The sequence below is a fragment of the Natrix helvetica genome, assembly GCF_964273705.1.
Source record: "Natrix helvetica genome assembly, chromosome: Z".
Taxonomy (NCBI): domain Eukaryota; kingdom Metazoa; phylum Chordata; class Lepidosauria; order Squamata; family Natricidae; genus Natrix; species Natrix helvetica.
In genome coordinates, this window is record NC_138554.1 from 143,067,818 (window position 1) to 143,087,024 (window position 19,207).

Below are 19,207 nucleotides of genomic sequence, written 5' to 3' on the forward strand. Positions count from 1 at the left end.
CTCGTCCTTGCCTGCCCCGGGGCCACGGAAGGATTGGGATGCGGGCACAGCAGCCTCCCCTCGGTGGGCGCCTCCTCCAGCCCCAGGACCCCCGATTTGTGCCATTTTCCTGCTCTCCTCCACCAGGGACCCCGGAAGGACCGCTCCTCTTGATGGCCTCTGGAGGGCCCAGGAAATGGAGAGCTCCTCTTGATGGCCTCTGGAGGGCCCAGGAAATGGAGAGCGCTGGCCCTCTTTTGGTCCATTGGGGCCCAGGCAATGGAGCTGTTTATGCTGCCCCCTTAAAAGGGCCAAGGCTACAAGGGAGCCACCCCCCGAAGGGACGTGTTGCCCCCCCCCCCCCAATCTTCTGCCACTTCTCCTGCTCCAGCTGCTTTGCCCCACGGCTCTGGTGGGGCTACCTCGGCTCTCCTACCCCAGCCTGCTTCCCTTCTCCCCTCCCCCCGGCTATGCCCTTCCCTCCCTTTCCTCAGCTGGCCCGGGTCCATCACACACACACACACACACACAGAGGTTTTGTTAGGGGTCCCTTCCCCTGCCTCTATGTGGTCTAGCCACATTGGGGTCCTTTTGGTCCCACCTGGAACGTGGCTTTGTGGGGGCACCTCCTGGGCACCGAAATTGGGCCTGGAAGCAGGCTAGCGGGGAGCAGGTTTGCCGTTCAGGAGAGAAAGGTGGCAGTCGGGGAACCCTGATTTTTTTGGGGGGTGGGAGAAGCTTGGCCAACCCAATGCAGTAGAGAGGCCTCCTTCCCGCGTCCGGGGCAGGTGGTGGGGCTGCCTTTACCCTCCTCGCAGGGACGGCAGAGAGAGAGAGAGAGAGAGGGAGAGGCGGATGGGGAGTCGGAGCCGAGCTCTGGCTAATTACCCTTCCGAGCCTGTCTTGTAAATTAAGGGCTAATTAGAGGCAGAGTCGGTGTCACGGTTTTACACATGTTTTTGCGGCGCTGAACCTGGATGGGGAGGGGGGCGGCCAGCGGAGCAAATCGGTGCAGCCCTGGCAACCAGGCGGGCTAAGGGCCGAGCGGGGGCTGGAGTGGGGTTCCCCCCCCCAACTGCCAGCAAGGGTCTCTCTCAGGCCTCCACCGCTAGGTCAGTGGACTTCCCCCCCCCCTGCAGAAGGAGAAGGTTGGGGTCCCAGGGCAGATCCTATTGGGAGGCCAATTTGGGGGGGGAGTGTCTTGGCTGGCCAGAGCTTTCCAAAGGAGCCTTCCTGAATAGGCCCGGCTTAAGTGAGGGGGGAGAGAGAAGGAGAGGAGGGGCTGCCTCGTTCTCTCGTTAAGCCGCAGCTCCCCCCTCCTTGTTTAGCATTATCCCCCCCCCCCCCCCCACGAGCAAGCATTTCAGTTGTGCAGCCCAGGTGGGGAAGCCGTTCCTGGCTTCCAAGAAGTCAAACGCTGTCATCCCCTCCCCAAGTCGGACTGGGTTCTTTCCCTCCTGTGGCAATACCTGTCTAGGCGGGCCATGCCCTTCCATGGGGCTGCTGGAGCCCCCCTGCCGCCTGTTGCCGCTGCCCGTCCAGCCCTTCCCACTCCTGTCTTGGTTCCCCCCCCCCAAACCCCTCGAGGGGCTGCCCTGTGGGACCCATTTGGCCCCGATTCATGCTTCCTGCTAAGTGGCCTCTAAGGCCGAGGCGCCGACATCCTGGCACAAAGCGGGAGGCACGAAGGGTGAGGCCGCCCCCGTCGACCCACCCCCTCCATCGGTTTTGCCTCTGAGCAGAAGGCTCTTCCTAAGCCCTGCATGGTCTCCCAGGGGCGGCTGGAAGGGCAGCAGCCCAGCCGCTAGCCTGTCTCTCTGGCTTCCTCACAGGTGCCCCCCATTCGGCCAGCAGTACCTCCCTGCACTCAGAGCGCTCAGGCAGCGGCACCAACCTGGGCGCCTTCAGCCTGAAGCCGGAAGGCAGCGGCATCCACCAGCGGTCCTACTCGGTCTCCAGTGCTGACCAGTGGAGTGAAGCGGTCGCGATGCCTGGGGGCACGGCCAGCGTGGGTGAGTGGCGCGCTCCGCGGGAGAGGAGACTCTAGGCGCCGGGAAATGTGAGGATTTACACGGAGGCCCGTCCTGAGCTTGCCCAGTGGAAGAAAACCCTCGGCTCAGTTGTCCCCTTGGGATGGCCCCCCTCTTTATGTGGGTCTGGGGCTGGAGTGGGGGCACGGATGCTCCCCTGCTGGCTCTCTGGGGAGGAAGACGACTCAGGTGCCCACTCTCAGCTGCCCTGTGTCAGGTTTCCTCCCAGGGTGCCCTTTTTGCTCAGTGCCACCCACCCACCCACCCGCAATCCACTGCTGGACCTCAACTGCCTGTTCTCTTCCCGCACCCCCCTCCCCCGGGAGCGTGCAGAGGTGCCTTCTCTGAATCCTCAGAGGGAGGAGCCAGGCTGGCCCCAGACGCTGGGCAGGGGGCCGGCTGTGCCCCTCCAAATCCACGGCAGCAGGGCCAGCCGACCTTCCGGCTGCCCAGCGCTGGGCTCAACCGGCAGGCGGCTGAGCCGAGCACACCAAAGCCCCCGCCGCCGTTGCCTCTCGCCTCGCCCGCCTCCCCGTTTCAGGACAGTTGAGTGAATTAAAATAATTCATACATTTCCCAACGCAGCCACTTTGCCGAATTGGAAAATAAATGCTTCTGTGCGGCATCCATCACTCGGTGCTTCCTGGCTCGGCCGGCACAGTAAAAAAGCCGTTAAACGCACATCAAGAGCGAAGCCGCCTTTCCGCAATGCCTCCTCGCCCCCTTGTCGTTCTCATTAGCGCGGCAGCCGCCCCCGCCCCCCCCCCTCCCAGGGGCTTTCGCAGTTTAAAGAGAGCCTCTTTATGATCATTACCGGAGTCCGACTGCGCCGCCGCCATTTGGAGCTGGGGAGGCTTCTCATTTGTAACTGTGAAAAACTATCAATTTCAGCGCGCCTGGCGCAGCGCCTCCATCATTGGCCCATCAGCTCCCTGCTGGAAGCGAATTAATCAGACTGTTACTGCTGATGGGGCAGAGCGAGCGGGCGAGGGAGCGGGCGGCGGCAGCGGTGGTGGCAGGAGACAGGCAGCCAGGGCAGAGGGCCCGGCCCTGCAGCAGCCGTCTCTAGGGAAGGCCTGCCCTGCTAGGAGGCCGGGCTGGCCGGTGGAGGAGGAAGGAGGAGCTGGCCAGTGGCCGGAGAGAGCTGCAGGCTCCGTGTGGGGGCAGCCCGCCTGCCTGTGCTGGGAATTGAGCCCCCCCACCCACCCCACCATCAGCAGAGCCACCCTAGGCTTCAGTGGGAGCTGCTGAATGTGGGGTTAGGAGTCTGGAGGAGGCGGGCGGAGGGACGGACGGACGGACGGACGGGGATCTTGCCTCCTTCCCAAAAGACCGGGGGAGCATTGGAGACCCCCTCAGCCCGGGCTCTCCTGCCATGACCCCAAAGGCCAGTGGACGATCCCCACTTTGAGGGGCCCAATTCACTTGCAGAAGCACACCCCCAGTGCTGGAGGGCTGGTGGAGGGGCAGCCAGGAGAGGGTGGGGGTTGCCCTTGAGGCGCCACGGCTGCTCTCCCTTCGGCCTGCCCCACTGGGGTTCCCATGGCCAGGCTAGGTGGGATTGGCCCCCTCTGCCTGCTCCTGGGTGCTCGGAGTGGGGAGAGGGCTGCTAGGAGCCTCCGGTGGGCTTGACCCTCACCCAACACTGCCATGGGGGAAGGTCTGATGCCCCCTCCCCCGTCTTTCAGCACATGGACCTTGCCGGGGCTGGGGGCGACAGCGCTGGTAGAAGGACGGTGCTGCACCCCCCCCCTCTCCTTGCCCGTCTGCCCCTGGGCGGGGGTGGTGGTGGTTGGGCCCCGTCGGCACTGGCGGGGTGGCTTCCTCCCGGCGCTGATTGGAGGCACTTGGCTCTCCGCGGCTGGAAGTGAATGTCAGCGTTCTGATTTTGTTGCTGGTCTCTAATGAAATTTGACATTTAATGGTGAGAGCCGTGGCGGCGTGCGTGTGTGTGTGTGTGTGCGCGTGTGTGATGGAGCTTGATTAGTGCACTCTAATTGACAGTAATTAGCCAGCTCCCTGATTGTTTCTAATTCTGCTATTAATTGTAAGGAACAGGATGATTGAGGATACGCTTGGCGCATGGCAGCTAGCAACGTGTCTCTCCGCCGCCCTGGCAGGGGTCTGCCGAGGCCCTGGCTGGCAGCGGGAGCTCTTTTGGTGGGGCCTGACTCTTTGCCCCCCACCCCACTTTCTCCCTTCCCCCCTTCAGCCAACGGTGCCAGTGACTCCCTCACTTCCAGCCCCAACGTCTCCAGCACTGCCAGCCCCAAGTTGGAGCCGCCGCCCTCCCCTCATGCCAACCGGAAGAAGCACCGTCGGAAAAAGAGCACGGGTACGGGCCGACCCGACGGGGCGGGCAGCGTGGCTGAAGGTGAGCTCGCAGGGGAGCGGCCTCTAGTGGGAGGAGCCGGGCACAGGCCGCTGCTTCCAGGGCAGGGGCACCTGGGAAATTCTCCCCTCAGCCACCTCCCCCCCCATCGCTGCCCTGGGGCCCCGGCCTGTGCCAGCGACGCCTGAGCTCTCCCCTGGGGGTTGGAGGCAGTCCGGGGAGGGGGGACGGGAGGGAGGTTCACACCGACAGAGCTGAAAGTGTTGCCAATGGGGGTTGGGAGTCTTCCCCGGCACGGTGCCACGGTGGCTGGGGTTTCTGGGAGCACCCGCTTGGTCGGAAGGCAGCGCATGGTTTCCCGGGTTCAAATGATTCGATTCAACGTCCGTTGACCCAACAAGCTGCGTTGACAGCATGGGGTCAGTGGGAAGCCGCCCGGGGCTTTGGGCTGGCGAAGGACAGTGCTGGCGGCCTCCAGCCTCAAGTTGGCACCCTGGGAGGAGAGCGGGCGAGGCCTGGGGATGAATTGCCATCCCTTTCTCTCATTTAGGAGCTAATCAGATGGGGGAGGGGCTGCACCATGAATCTTCCGTGCTCTGAAGGGTCATAAATCACAACACACACACACACACACACACACACACACAGAGGCTCCTGCTCTTCCCATAGGCATGTTTTTTAAAGCGGCTGGCATCCACCCCGCCAGTTGACATGCCCCTGGCCTTGGATGTTGGGGGGGGGGAGGGCTGGCATCATCTGCAAGAGCCTCAGAGGGCTATCAAAGGTGGGGGCACAGCCAGTGGGGCCCGAAAGAGAGGGAAGGGGGCAGAAGGCATTCCCCCCCCCCCCGCCTGTGCCAAGGAGGACCGGCTGACGGCCTTCCTCCATCCTGTCCTGCTGTGATCTCTCTGCCACGGGGTGGGGGTGGGGATGGGGGTGGGAGGGGCAAGGAAGCTGCCCAGCTCTGCCCCCCTTCAAACCTCCCTCCTCTGCCAGCCGGCCACCTCTACCCACGTCTCCCCCTTCCTCTGCCACCGGCCACCGCTCCCCAATGGATCACCCTCCCTTCTGCGGAGGCGGGGGGGCTCTTGCTGTTCTCCCCACCCTCCACAGTCCCCCGTGGCTCCCCCCCCCCTGTGCTGTGCCTTGCCGGGTGGGGGAAAGGAAGAAGGGCAGGGGGGGGTCCCACTGCATTAATACAGGTTGCGAATATTGGGTTTAATGAGCTGCAAAATGAGGCAGCAGCCGAGCGAGGTTAACAAATGGGGCCCCGCCTCATGAAGGCCCCCCCAACCCCCCTCCCTCCCTCCCCCGGTGGCTGGCAGAGTCCCCGGCAAGCCTTTTGTGCCAGGGGAGGGACAACCCTGACCCTCCTCTCCCCTCCTACGCGGCTGGGGTGGTGGGACCTGCAGGGGACCCCACTGCCAGGGCAGACGTAGGCACACACAAACACACACACACACACACACACACAGATCCAGGGGAGTGGGCTCCATCCCGGTGGTGTGCGAGGATGGCCCGTGGGCGCCACACCAGGGAAAGTGCCCCAAGGTGGCAGCCTTGGCCGAGGGGGGCCGCTTGACCGGGCTCTCCTGCTTCCTTGGCAGTGCCCCTGCTAATTTCCTCCTCGTTTGGAGGGCTCGTTGCCGTGGCAGCGTGGGAGATGAGGTCGCTGGGTGAACACCCATTAATGGTGGTGGCCGCCATAGCCGGGCTGCAGTGCCGCCGTCAAGAGGCTTTCGCTCCGTGAAGCCCCATCCAGGGGGAATCAGGAGACACGGCTGCCCTTCGCCCTTCTTCCTCCCTCTGCCCACCGATTTGCCTGCCCGCCCGCTCCCCCGTCATCCGGGCCACCACCTGGGGAGGGGAGCGGGTGGCTCGGCAGTGCCAAGTCCTGAGCTGCGCCGGCCCCTCTCCGCTCTGCCACCCCTCCCCCGTCTCCCATCAAATTACGCAAATGTTCCTCTAATTTCTCAGTTGGTCAATCACCGAGCTAATGAGTTGAGGGGGGGGGCTTGCCCTGGGCCCCCAGGAATGCAATGCGAGGGGGGGGACGGAGAGGGCTGCGTAATGAAGCTCTGCTGGCGCACGGGCAGCCCCCCCTCCCTGCCCCAGCCCACCATCGTCCCCCAGGCCCGGCATCCCGCAAGCCTAGCTCTTTCCCCAAACCCTGGGGGTTGCAGTGGGGCGGGAGGCCCAGAGCAAAGGCTGCCCAGGATGCCAGCAGGGCTGAACTGGGTTCGGGAAGGATTCGGGCAGCTCCAGAGTCAGGGAGAGAGAGAGTGGCACCAGCCACAGAGGGAAGAGGGGAGTGTGTGTGGCTCTGCAGTGGGCCTTCTCCGTCTCCCACGTGTCCCGTCAGAAAGCCCGGAAGCCTTCCTGGCACTTGCCTGGCGCACCCTTCGGCTGGGCCTGGTGGTCTCCAGTCTCCTCCCGGGGCCCCCTTGTGAGCTGTCCCCCTGCATGGCGATCGGGAAAGGGACGGGTGAACCTGGGAAACGATGGTGCCACTTCTTTTTTTTTTATTATTATTAAAAGAGTTTTGTACAAACAGATTTTCCCCCTTTTCACCCCCCCCCCCCGCCATACAATGTAAATCTCATACAAATGCTATACCCCCCCAACCCCCCCGCAAAAATTCACATTCAAATATTATACCAAATACTTTGCCCCCTCCCCTCCCCCCGTCTTAAAGTAAATTACTCGTTCGCATATTGTACCCCCTCTCCTCTCAACAAACACAATATAAATTTCTCTTAGATTAATAATAACACATTGATCCCATCTTCTAAGCTAATTTAACATCTATAACTCTTAATATAAATTTCTCCTAGAATAACAATGTTTCGTTAATCCCATCTTCTAATTTATTCATACATATATATTGCCCCGCCCTCCACCCTAACCCTCCCCCACCTGCCACTTCTTAAAACCGGTCTAAAAATCGGTGCCACCAGACCTCGCTGCCCTTCCGAAGGCGTTTCTGGGCCTCGGAGCCTCCGCCTCTTCACTGCCCTTTCAGGCAAGCCCCTTGGAAAAGGGGTCTCTGCAATAGAGAGGGGCAAAGGAGGGGCCGGCAGAGCAGAAGAAGGGGGCACGCAGCTCTCTGAGCTCCGGCGGGGAAACTGAGGCCGCTCCCTCCCTCCCTCCCTCCCCCCTGCAGACCAAGAGGAGAGCTTCGAGTTCATCGTGGTCTCCCTGACGGGACAGTCGTGGCTCTTTGAGGCCTCCACGGCCGAGGAACGGGAGCTGTGGGTGCAAGCCATTGAGAGCCAGATCCTGGCCAGCCTGCAGGGCTGCGAGAGCAGCAAGCACAAGGTGAGCCGGTGGGGGAGGGGGAGGGGGTTGTCGGGACGCGGCTCGCCATTTGGGCTTGTTGGCCGGGCCCCTTGATTCCGGCCACAGGCCTCTCAGGCCCAGCAGGTCCACCAGAGGGCCCCCACCCTCTCGGTCTGCCCCCTCCAATGGGGGGCTCCTTCCTCCCAGCCCACCGGGCAGAGCCTGACCTCCGTTGTCTTTCAGTCGCGGCTGGGCAGCCACAGCGACGCTGTCGCCCTCCAGTCCATCCGCACCGTCCGGGGCAACGGCTTCTGCGTAGACTGCGATGCGGCCAGTGAGTAGCCGGGGGTGGGGTGGCAGAGGGTCTCCGGGGCGGGCGGGTGGCAGGGCTTTGGGGTTGGGGGGGCGGGGGGGCGGGTTCTCCAGACTCATGAGGTGGGTTAAACCACCCAGTGAAGCTGGGACCAAGGGGGGGGGGTCCTGGCAGCTGGGCTGACCCTCTCCCCCCCCCACCCCCAGATCCCGACTGGGCCAGCCTGAACCTGGGGGCTCTCATTTGCATCGAGTGCTCCGGCATCCACCGCCACCTGGGCACGCACCTCTCGCGCGTCCGCTCCCTGGACCTGGATGACTGGCCGCTGGAGCTGGTGACGGTCATGACGGCCATCGGGAACGCCCTGGCCAACTCGGTCTGGGAAGGGGCCACCAAGAGCTACCCCAAGCCGGGCCCGGAGAGCTGCAGGTAGGCCGGAGGGCCGCCCTTCCCTGCCCTCTGGGAAGGGCTCTCTCCCCCTGCCCCCCTCCCTCCCATGAGGGGCCTTTGGGTGCTCAGGGAAGCCTGGGCCTGTCTCTGCTGGGGGCAGGGGATGAGCCCCCCCCCTTCCCAAATCGTGGGAGAAGGAGGGGAGACAGGGAAGGATGTAGTGGAGCCTCCCTTCCCCTCCACACCCCCACCCCCCATGTGCCCATTCCCTGCCCCACCCAGGCCTTGGAGGGGCTTGGGCTTCCACCTCTTTCCAGCCCCCCACTCTCCCCCTGGAGCAGGGGAGGGGGCAGAGGGCAACTTCAGGGGCTGGGGCGGGAGGCTGCCGTGGAAGGAGAAAGGCAAGGTCTGCGGGGGGCACGGAGGGGGGGTACCACGCGGCCAGGACAGAAGGACAGCAGGACAGAAACTTAGACTGGGACGGGGAAGCCGTACGGTCCTTGAAGGAACACAGCGAGCGAAAAGGGTACTGCACCCAGGCAGTCCTCAGCTTAACGACAGTTTGTTTAGTGACCGAAGTTACGACGGTACTGAAAAAAGGGACTTGTGACCATTTTTCACATTTACGACCGTTGAAGCATCCCCGCAGTCACAGGATTCATATTTGGACATTTGGCAACGGACTCATACTTACGACAGTCGGGGCATCTTTTGCGACTTTCTGACCAGCAAAGTCAAGGGGGGGAAGCCCGACTCACTTAACAACCAGATGACCAGCTGCAGAACTGCAGTCATTCGCTTAACGACCACAGAGAGAAAGGTGGGGCAAAAGTCACTTCCAGAAATTTCTCCCTTAGCAGCCTAAATTCTGGGCTCAATTTGGGCGGGGGGGGGGGGAGGGTGGCAAGAATTGGTGGGCTGGAGGGGGTCTCAACAGGATTGGAAGTCCGGACAGCACTGAAACTTTGCCCTCAGTCCTCACACTTACAACCATCACAGTGTCCTCCCCTCACAAGAGTTGTTATTAAGCCAAGCCCCGCGGCTGTCCATTTAATCAGGCGGTTGTTAAGTGAATCTGGCTTCCCCGTCGACTTTGCTTGGCCGAAGGTCGCAAAATGGGGCAACACCTCCACTTCTGGGACACGGCGACCGTCATAAATACAAGCCACTTGCCAGGCGTCACCACATGGAGGCCGCAACGATCGTTAAGGGTGAACAATTCATAAGTTGCTTTTTTAGTGACCTTTGAACGGTCACTAAACGAACTGTTGGAAGTGGAGGACTACCCTCAAAAGAGCATCTAACGATTGTTAAGAAAGCACCATGGTGGAAATCACAGGAAAGGGGTCAATTTGGGGGGGTGGGGGGGTTCTCCCCGTTTGGCAGCCGATAAGATTCCCTTGAGAAAGGAACCGGGGGGGGAGGGGCGGGGGGGGGAGAGGCGTGGTTACTCCACTTCTTAAGTCTTGCTTTCCCTATCAGGACCACCAGGGTGAACTCCTCCTCTCCGCCCCCCCCCTCCCCATTTTTGGGTCTGGCCATCATATCTTCTGAGAACCAATTTTCGCTCTCAAAAGCGGGATGGCAGCTCTAAGCCCAGGGGCCCATCTGGGCTCCCCCCCCCCCCCCAAAGCGTCCAATTCAGTTGCTGGAGATCCTCCCGGTTCAGCTGAACTGGTAAGGACAATTGTCGAACTGGTAAGGACAATTGTCGAACTGGTAAGGACAATTGTCGAACTGGTAAGGACAATTGTCGAACTGGTAAGGACAATTGTCGAACTGGTAAGGACAATTGTCGAACTGGTAAGGACAATTGTCGAACTGGTAAGGACAATTGTCGTTGGTTCTGTGAACCAGTAGTTGAAAAAAGCTTGCAAGGAGCTGAGCCATGTGATCATTGGACCTCCCCCCCCCCCCCCCGCTTTTTAAAGCATTTTTTTTCCTGCTGGTTGGGGCGAATAGCCAGGAAAAAAATGCTTTAAAAAGTTGGAAAAGCTTGGCCATGCCCACCCAGACACACGAAACCCCCCTCCACCAAGCTGTGCCCACAGAACCGGTGGCAAAAAAAAATTAGATTTCCCCACCACCGGGAGTCCTGGGTGAAGGCTCGGCTATGGGGAGGCAGCGGAGAGAAAGGGATGAAAGGAGAGCATTTTCCTACCTGCTCCCCGCCCGCTCTGGACTTAGGTGGGGAGGGGGCTCTTCTTCATCTAGGAGGGGGAGAATTTTCTGTGGAGAATTTGGGCAGTGCTGGGTTCGGGGGCAGCGGGCAGGACTTCTCACCCAGCTGTGTCTGTCCATCCCTTGGCTGCTCTGAGCCGTTTTCAGCTGAAGATCCCAAAGATGGTGGCCGTCAGGGTGGGGGGAGGGGGCTGCTCTTGCCCTCCTGGGCAGAGACAGCGGACATCCCAGCAGTGGGCCCTCTCCTGCTCGCCCCCTTCTTCTGGCCACCTGTGGGGGATGCGACGGGAGGGGCATTCCTTTGCTCTGAGTCCACGAATGACACCCACCCACAAACACACACACACACACGTCTCCGGCCCTGTACGTGTGGGGGGGAGGAAGGCATCAGCTAGCGTGGGCTGCCCAGGATGGGAAGGCAAAGGGTTAAGCCGGGCCCCAGCCGGGTGGCCCAAGGGAGGGCTTCGGCCTTGTCTGGCCGGGCCTGTCACTCACTCATCCGGACACCCAGACAAGAGGCCTTTCTGACGGGGGCTTATCAGCGCTGGCCTGGGGGTCAGGGGACGGGGCGGGAGAGCCGAGCATGCTCAGTGGAGAGCGGCTGAGTAGATAGAGATGGATAGAATAGGAGGCAGATAGCGGGGTGCCTGCAGCATCGATCGCCCCCCCCCCTTTGTGTGCGAGAGATGGAGGCTGCGATAGTGCCACGGTGCCCGTCTCCTCCGTCCCAGCCTTTCCAGCTGGGGACTCTAGATAGCGGGGGCTCTCTGGGGGAGGGCGGCAGGCGGGGTTCGGGATGCTTCCCGAAGCCCCCCCCCCTGATGCGCCCCCTCCCCCCCTCCACAGGGAAGAGAAGGAGCGCTGGATCCGGGCCAAGTACGAGCAGAAGCTCTTCCTGGCCCCCCTGCCCCACTCAGACGTTCCCCTCGGGCAGCAGCTGCTGCGGGCGGTGGTGGAGGACGACCTGCGGACCGTGGTGCTGCTCTTGGCCCACGGCTCCAAGGAGGAGGTGAACGAGACCTATGGCGACGGGGACGGCCGGACGGCACTGCACCTGTCCTGCGCCATGGCCAACGTGGTCTTCACCCAGCTGCTCATCTGGGTAAGGAGACCCCCCTCCCTGCCCCTCCACTTCCCACTCCCTGCAACACTGCAAAGGTGTTCCCTGCCCCCCCTCCCACACACTGGAAGGACCTCCTCGGAGCTTCGTTCTCATCCCTGCAGTACGGCGTGGACGTGAAGAGCCGGGACGCCCGTGGCCTGACACCGCTTGGCTACGCGCGCCGTGCCGGCAGCCAGGAGTGCGTGGAGATGCTGCTGCAACACGGCTGCCCCGGCGAAGCCCCCGTGGGCAGCCTCACCCCGAGCCTGCCTCGCCGGAACCTCAACAACAACGCTTCCGGCACTCCGCACTCTGAACTGGGCTGCCCTGTGCGGGGCCCAAGTCCCTGAGACGTCGGCAAGCCCCCTACCCATGGCTCTCAGCAGGCAGAGCACAGTGGTCCTTCCCCCCTCCCTGCCCCCCCAGGCCCCTCGACATTCTTCGGGGGCCCAGAGAGACTAGAGTTTCTTGGATGGGGTACTCTCCCCCCACCCCAAGAGAAAGGGCATGTGGACTCCACTGGGGGTGCTGAGGAGACCCCTTGTCTCCCCCCATTCCTCTTCCCACCCCCATTCCAGGGTCAGTCTCCCCCCTCCCCCCCCCTGCTTCTCCCAGGACCTGCTGCAGTTCCTCAGCCTGATGTGGGGACTCGGGGAGGGGAGGGGGTGGTTTCAATGCTGGCTGAGCTCTCCCAGCGACCCCCCCCCCCTACATTTCAAGTCACTTGTGTATAAAGTGTACATTGGAAATATTTATATGACAGTCTGTAAATAAGGTTTGCTGCCCTATTCTGTTTGTGTGTCTCTGCGTGAAAGTGTGAGAGAATGTCCCCCCCCCCCATCCCAGCAGAGAAGCTGCAAAATAAAGGAACTGCTTCACTCCAAACCCACCAAGGCCTCTGCAGTCACTTTTGTCATCCTTGGGGGTGGGGGGGCACAGGGGACAGCCCTCCCTACTGGACTCCTAGCCAGAGACCTCCCCCCTTGGGGGGGAGGATGGCTGTCCCCTCCCATAGCCGCCCTTCCTTTGCTTTGGGGGGGGGGGCTCTCCAGACTCCTGCTTAGTGCGACTGGGAACATCTGCCCTGCAGAAGGGAAGGAGCAGAGGGTCTCCCTTGTGCCTATGATGGGGAGGGGCAGAGGGATGAAGAAGTGGCTGCTGCAAGGACACCAGCGGACTCGGACTCGCTTCCCAGCCGGCCCTTTGGATAGTTAGCCAGTGGGGAGAGGAGTGGGCAGCCTTTCCCCCCTTCCCCCCTCTCCATTCCGCTTTCAGAAAACTGGCATGGTGGGCTTCGCTGTCCCTTTTCCAGCCGGGGGAAGGGTCCCACCGTGGGCGGCCATGGGGGAGGCAGGTGGACCTCCTCACCCCACCCTCTTCTCCCCCAACCACGGCGCTGGGAGTCGATCACTCGGGGTGGCAGGTCCATACAAAATAGATTTATTGATCCAATACACGATTCCGCACGGAACAGATACGGGGGTCGGGGCGCGGTGGGGAGGGCTCATGTACAAGGGGGAGGGAGGGGGCGCCCCTTATGTACAGACTTTACACGAATAAATAAGCGGAAGGGGGCTGTACAGGCGGGGAGGGGGGCAGAGGGAGCGGGGGGGGGCTTCAGGGGCGCTGGGCCTGCTCCAGCTGCTGGTGTTGGCTACGCACAGCGAAGCGGTTGACGTGGACCGGGATGGGCACCACGATCTTGGGGTTCCGCACCGGCTCCCCGGAGCGGCCGCTGACGTTGCCGGCCTTGATGCGCTTCCACTTGGCGCGCCGGTTCTGAAACCAGATCTTGACCTGGACCTCGGAGAGCTTGAGCGCGTGGGCGATCTGGGAGCGCTCCGTCAGGCTCAGGTACTTCTTGCAGTGGAACTCCTTCTCCAGCTCCAGCAGCTGCTCGCTGGTGAAGGCCGTGCGCCGACGGCGGCTCTTGCCCGGACCCCCCGACGACGAGGAGGAGGATGACGACGAGGAGGAAGAGGCGGCCCCGGCAGGAGGAACCGCCGCCGCCGCCGCTTGCTCCCCCACGCCGCGCTTAGCCTTGGCTTTGGCTGGCACCGGGACGCCGCCGCCGGGACCCTCCAGTAACGGCTCCTCTTCGCTCTCCGCCGAGCTGTCCTGCTCGCTGCCGCAGCCCGCCTCGCCCGCCCGCTCGTCCGCCTTCTCCTCGTCCGAGCTGTAGGCGCCTTTGCCGTCTGCGGAGACAGACAGACAGACAAGACATATTTTAAAAAAAAGACAGTCGTGTCTGATTAGTGGAGGAGGAAGGAAAGAGTGAGAGGGGGGAGGGAACGAGTGGAGGAGAAGAGGGGACGTCTCTCCCCACGGAGAGGGACCGTCCCGTCAAATAGGAACCCCCACGCGCGCGGCTGCTGCCCCACGAATCAAACCCGGGCCAAGCTGCCTAGCTCCTGCGTCCCCGAACTGATAGGAGCAGGAGGCGCGGTTGACACGTCCCACTCCTGCGTGGGGGTGGGGGGGATGTTGTCCCGGGGAGGCGGGCAGCCGTGCGGACGCAGCTCCGAAGCAGAACGCCCGAGTAAAGCCGCCGCCGAGCTCAGGCGGAACAAAGGGTCTGGCAAGCCTCCCCCCCCCCCCCCCCAGTTTCCTCCTCGGGCGGGGACCGCTGGTCGCCGCTTGGGTCGGGCAGATGGAGAATCCCTGACAGGCCGGGTGCAAAAGGAGAGCACCGGGCAGCCTCTTGCACTGCAGGCCCAAAGAGCCCTGCGAGGAGGTCGGACTTCTCGGGGGCGACGGGGACGGGAGAGGCTTTGGCCAGCCCGAGAAATGGGGTTTTTCTTTCTGCATGCCTGCCTGCTTCGGGGGTTGCCTTCTCCCCGTCAGGGTTTTCTGCCAAGTCGAAGCGAGGCCCTTTCCAGAGGGTCCTCCTCCCCACGCCTCCTGTCCCGTTGCTGAATTCATCCCTCCCCCCCTCCAGTACTGCCAGCACTGACTCACTGCGAGAGCTTCGGGGCGGAGGAGGCTCGCCAAGAAAAATGGCTTGCTCGGAAGGCGCCCAGCAACCAGCTGGGGGTGGGGGTGGGGGTGGAAGAGGCCTGGTCACCGCGACCCTCCATCGGAAGCGAGGTTCCTCCTTTCCGCACAGACCTTCTGGCTCCGCGGCGGTGGTCAGTCGCGGCCCGAGGGCCCGAGAGCAATCGCAGGCTCCGCGTGCAAAGCAGGGAGGCGCGCGGGGAGCTCCCGCCTCAGATTCAGGCCGGAACGGGACGGGGTCATTTGAGCCGTCTCGGTCAATGAACCCAGTGAGTCCCGCTTGTTTGAGTCTGGAGATCCGGGCCTCTCCCCGCTGACCTCTCCGCCTGGTTCCCCATGGAAACCGCGAAGAACCCAGCGCAGGGGATGACCCAACGGCCGAGGGCCTCTGGGCGTGTGCGAAGTGCTTTTTTTCTGCCCCGCCGGAATAAATGGACCCGATGAAATCCGGCCACGCCTGGCAAGTTGTCGGCCACGCCGAGGAGAGGAAGCTTCCTTCTGAGGGTTCCTGCGGGATTCGGCCAGGTGGTCTCCGGCCGCCACCCCCAACGCTTGCTCGCTGCTTTCTTCCGATACGGTTCAGTTTTTAGCTTTTGTTTTACCTTCCAGTCTGGCCCTTGGTCATCCCCGACCTCCGTTGGCCTTGCAGGCCCGAAAGGCGCTGCGCTCGGAATCGACTGCCAAAGCGGGGCCGGCTCTGGGACTCGCAGGCAAGCGCCCGAGGAAGGGGGCAGCGCGATCCTCTCCTTCCGTTCGGCCTGCGGGGTGACCCGAACCAGGGCTGCTCGAAACAGCCCAGGCGCGGTGCACAGGCAAGGGCCAGGGAGCGCGGGCCGACCGCCCCTTCTGCGGGCAGCGGTTGATGCCGGGAACGCGAAGGCTTTGAACCTGCTCTTAGCAAGGTTAACTAGGTTAGCCTCTCCTGCTGGGTTGGGGATGATGGAGGCTGCAGTCCAAAGCCTTCTGGCCTAGGAGTCCTGGACAACTAACGTCACCTCGTCCGAAACCAGGAGAAGGCTGCGGGGTAGCTGACCGCCCCCCCCGCCAACGATCTCTGGTCACTTCCAATAGGGTCCCGCACCCCCCCTTGCGACTTGGACTCCCTGCGACCCTGATCTCCTGAGATGCAGGAAGTGCCCCCCGCCCCAAGTTTCTGCAATGGGGACATAGGCATTCCACGGGTGGGGGACGTCCCTTTTCATCATCCCTTGATTTAGTGATCATTCAATGTCTGCGCCCCGGGTCTCCGTCTTAGGAGACCCTGCGCCTGCCCCGGGAGGCTCTAAGCGGGGAAACTGCTGGGAGGGAGGGTGGGAAGCCCAGATTCCTTGCCCCCAAACTAGGCAGCCCGGCGCAGAGCGGGCTGCTCCCCTCCCTCTTTCTGAACCCGCAAATGTTGTCGGCCAGATCCGACCCCAAGCCACCGGATGCCTTAGCGGGATTTACTCGGGAGTAACCGCCTCTCTTCTCAGGATGGACGGATGGTTTCGCGCCGCGTCGGTCGCTGCAACTTTTCGCCGCCAACCATCCCCGACTCTCTTGGCATCTTCTCGGAGGGAGAAGCACCAAAAAGACCCTCCGACCCACCACAGTCGAAAGAGGCTCCGGGAGACCCGCCCGAACATACGCTGTTTTCCCGCTGCCCCCCCCCCCAAAACCAGAAAACCCGCCACTGCATGCATCACGTCCGGCGGCCGCTCTTCGGCCGGCCAGAACCCCTGAAAGTCTCGGGGGCGGCCAGCCCAGAGGAAATGCTTCGCGCGCCTCTTTTCACAACGCAGGTTGACCGATTGACCGATTCACGCGGGGGTTGGGGCGGCTGCTCCAATAGGGCCGAGGGTCCGAAACAGCTTGTAGAGAGCCCGCGGCCTCTGGAGCAGGGAACGTTGCAAAGCGAGCCCACCGCCCTTTGGTCACGGGTGGGAACGGGTGGCTCAGCTCGGCTGCTCCGCAGCACCAGGGACAGCTCCGTCCCCGCCTGCCCGGGATTTTCCGGATGGAGCCCTCGCCGCGCGAGAAAACTCTGTCAACGGAGGAAGGAGAGGTCCTTTGGCACGTCCGGGACAAGCGGTCGGTGTGGGGCTGCGGTGAGGCGCGCAGAGCCGAAGGGACTCTTCCAGGCAATCTCTGTTGGCGTCCGAGAGCGCCCGGTTCCTCTCAGGTGCGCCTTTTGGGGAGAGACTGGAGCCCGGGGGCGGGTTGGGCAAAGGCGGCAGCCGGATCATAATTTGGGCACCGAACGCTGTAAGAGAGGGGCAAAAAGCTACGGGGGCCACAGCCGAGGGAGGCACAAGAACAGGGTTGGGATTAAGGTCCAGGGGTCCTGCTGGCCAACGGGAAGGGAGAAGGGACCCCGCTGACCCTGAGGGTGGGTGATTGCTTCGTCCACCCCGGAAGCTCGATCGGTTCGCATCCCCTGCGGACCCCCCCAGGGTATCCCGGTGAATAGACAAACTTTCCCTCTGCGATAAAAGTTCTTCCCACGCAGCCGGAGGAGCTATCGCGCAGCCCGCCCCACCTGCCGCCACCGAGGGACCCACCTGCCAGGCCGGGAAAGGGATCCGGAAAGTGCAGCGGCGGCTCCGGGGGTCCTTTGTCCCGGGCCGGAGACAGGTCGTCTCTTTCCAATTCTTCTGCCCCGCTGCGGCGGCGGCAGGGGGGCTCCGCGCTGCTTCTGCCGGCGACGGGCAATTCCTGGGGCGGGTAGAAGCCGTCCGGGGGCTCCCCGAAGCTCGGCAAGGCGGTGGTGAGAGCCACCATGGATGGGACGGCTTGGCCGAGACTGGCGCAGAAGGAGTTGCTGAGGCGGCCGGCGAAGGAAGCCAGCGGGGCCAGCGGGGGCAGCCCAGTAGCGGCTTGCAGCGGCCCGTGGGGCAGCACCAGCGGCCGGTAGGGCATGAACATCGGGTAGCCGGTGTAGAGCAGCGGGCCGGAGCGCGGGGCGGGCGGCGAGTGCCCGATCAGGGAATCGATGGAGAAGGCGGCCCCTTGGCCGCTACTTGGCCTCTGCATGGCGGCGGCCCCGACCCCGCCGGCACTTACCGGCCCGGCTGCCCCCCCGCCAGAGTCCCCAGAGTGACCCGGAGCTCCAGCCCCGGCGGAGGCACGGCCGTTCGCTTTCCGCCTCTGGTCGCTCGGCCGGGCCCCTTCGACGGAGCCGCCGCCGCCGCGCCGTTCCTCCCGCTGCCGCCCTGGCGCTTGGCTGGCGCTGTCTGCCGAGAGAGGGCGGGCGGGCGGGCGAGGAGGGAGGAGATGGCAGGGGAGGGGGAAGGGGTGTCGCCCTGCCTCCGCGCTCATCCATCTTCCTCAAATTCCGCTTGAGTTCCCCCCAGAGTCGCCCGCCCCGCGGCCGGGCCAGGGAGCAGCGGCGGGTTCCCACTGGAGCGGCCAGGGGGCCCCTGGGAAGCGCCGCCCCTCCCGCCTCATCAGCCATTATGACTGGTGATTGATGATTGCCAATTACCGGCCGGGCGCACAAGGGCCTTTTGTCGGGCTGGGCGGCACCAGCTGCCCCGCGGGCGGTGGGGGGAGGGGCCCTAAGGGACTCTCCCACCAATTGACTCCCCTGGCCGCTCCCTCCCTCTTCTCGGGGCAGGACGATGAACGGGTCGCGTCGCTTGACGGTCCTTGGGTGGCTCGGACGTTGCCCGGTGATGTGCCAGTCCTCCTTCTGCCCTCCTCGCTCGGCTCTGTCCGATCGCTGGGAGAGAGCCCTCCTACACCCTGGCTCTGGGCACGCTGACCCACCCGATTTCCCCCCATCGTTCGTTTTCTCCCGCTCGAGGGCACCAGAAGCAGTGCCAGTCTTCCTGCCACGGCTCTTGCCTAGGGTCTTCCCACCAGAGCTCCTGGCCAGCCACCCCGATAGATCCTTTAGTCCTTTTTTTGGGGGGGGGGAGAAAAGTGGCCCCGTCCACCGTTCTCCTGTCTCGCAGAGCCGGAGGGAGAAGGGGAATGGGCCGACCTGCAAGCCCCTTGTCGCTGCCCTTTCCTTTCCGAGGCAGGAAGCGCCCGGGACTCACCTGTTCCTCTGCCTACTTGGGGCAAACGGAGCGAGGAGCGATGAATTCCCGCACCTGTTGCGCCCAGAACTCTCCTGGGAGGGGGGGGGGGACCTCCGGGCGCTCGGAAGGATGCTGGCTTTTCTCCGAGAATCGGGGCAGGAAGGGGACAGGAGCAGGCTGCCTGGGGGAAAGCCAGGTGGAAGGTGCGAGGCGAAAGATTCCCCAAGTGCTCAGAGAAATGCCCCACTCCCCGGTGTCCTTTCCCAGTCAGGGCATCAAATGGACACTGTGCGCCAAGGCCTGCACGGGACCACACGGCACCCTCACACTATGGCAGGGACGCGAGTCCTGTCCCGAGCAAGGCAAGGGGCCGGCCCCCTCCCAGTCACGCCAGTACACCCCCCTCCCATCCTTTCATCCGCCGCTGCCCCCCCCCCCCGTTCAAAGCGTCCTCTGCAAGCCACATCCAGCTGCGACCTGCAGCGCCGCCTGGCGGTGACCTGCTGGAGGGGCAGCAGGGCCCGCTTGTCTGGGAATCTGCCCAGCCATTAGGCTGCGCAGGGCCCTTCTCCCGCGGCTGGACCCGTCCGTCCTCCGCTTGTG

At 63.4% G+C, this 19,207-nt stretch overlaps 2 protein-coding genes across 4 annotated transcripts in view; one reads left to right on the plus strand and one right to left on the minus strand.

Annotated features, from left to right (window-relative positions):
• The window catches only part of LOC309381560 (arf-GAP with GTPase, ANK repeat and PH domain-containing protein 3-like), a 48,503-nt gene extending 36,008 nt beyond the window's left edge, over window positions 1–12,495 (plus strand). For 2 of the 3 annotated variants that reach the window (XM_081932716.1, XM_081932714.1), the window contains exons 12-18: window positions 1,812–1,991; window positions 4,222–4,383; window positions 7,505–7,659; window positions 7,864–7,954; window positions 8,140–8,362; window positions 11,351–11,606; window positions 11,729–12,495. In XM_081932716.1, the coding sequence (XP_081788842.1) occupies window positions 1,812–1,991; window positions 4,222–4,383; window positions 7,505–7,659; window positions 7,864–7,954; window positions 8,140–8,362; window positions 11,351–11,606; window positions 11,729–11,956 (1,295 nt within the window). In that variant the 3' untranslated portion in view covers window positions 11,957–12,495. The remainder of the gene's footprint in view (window positions 1–1,811; window positions 1,992–4,221; window positions 4,384–7,504; window positions 7,660–7,863; window positions 7,955–8,139; window positions 8,363–11,350; window positions 11,607–11,728) is intronic. The other variant, XM_081932715.1, reaches the window with a different exon arrangement.
• Window positions 12,496–13,223: 728 nt separating this feature from the next.
• Window positions 13,224–17,897, minus strand: LOC309381401 (homeobox protein GBX-1-like; the record flags this gene model as incomplete). Its single annotated transcript, XM_081932345.1, has 2 exons — window positions 13,224–13,801; window positions 17,141–17,897. The coding sequence occupies 2 exons, from the start codon at window positions 17,895–17,897 to the stop codon at window positions 13,224–13,226; spliced, it is 1,335 nt and encodes a 444-aa protein (XP_081788471.1).
• Between the last annotated feature and the right edge of the window lie 1,310 nt (window positions 17,898–19,207).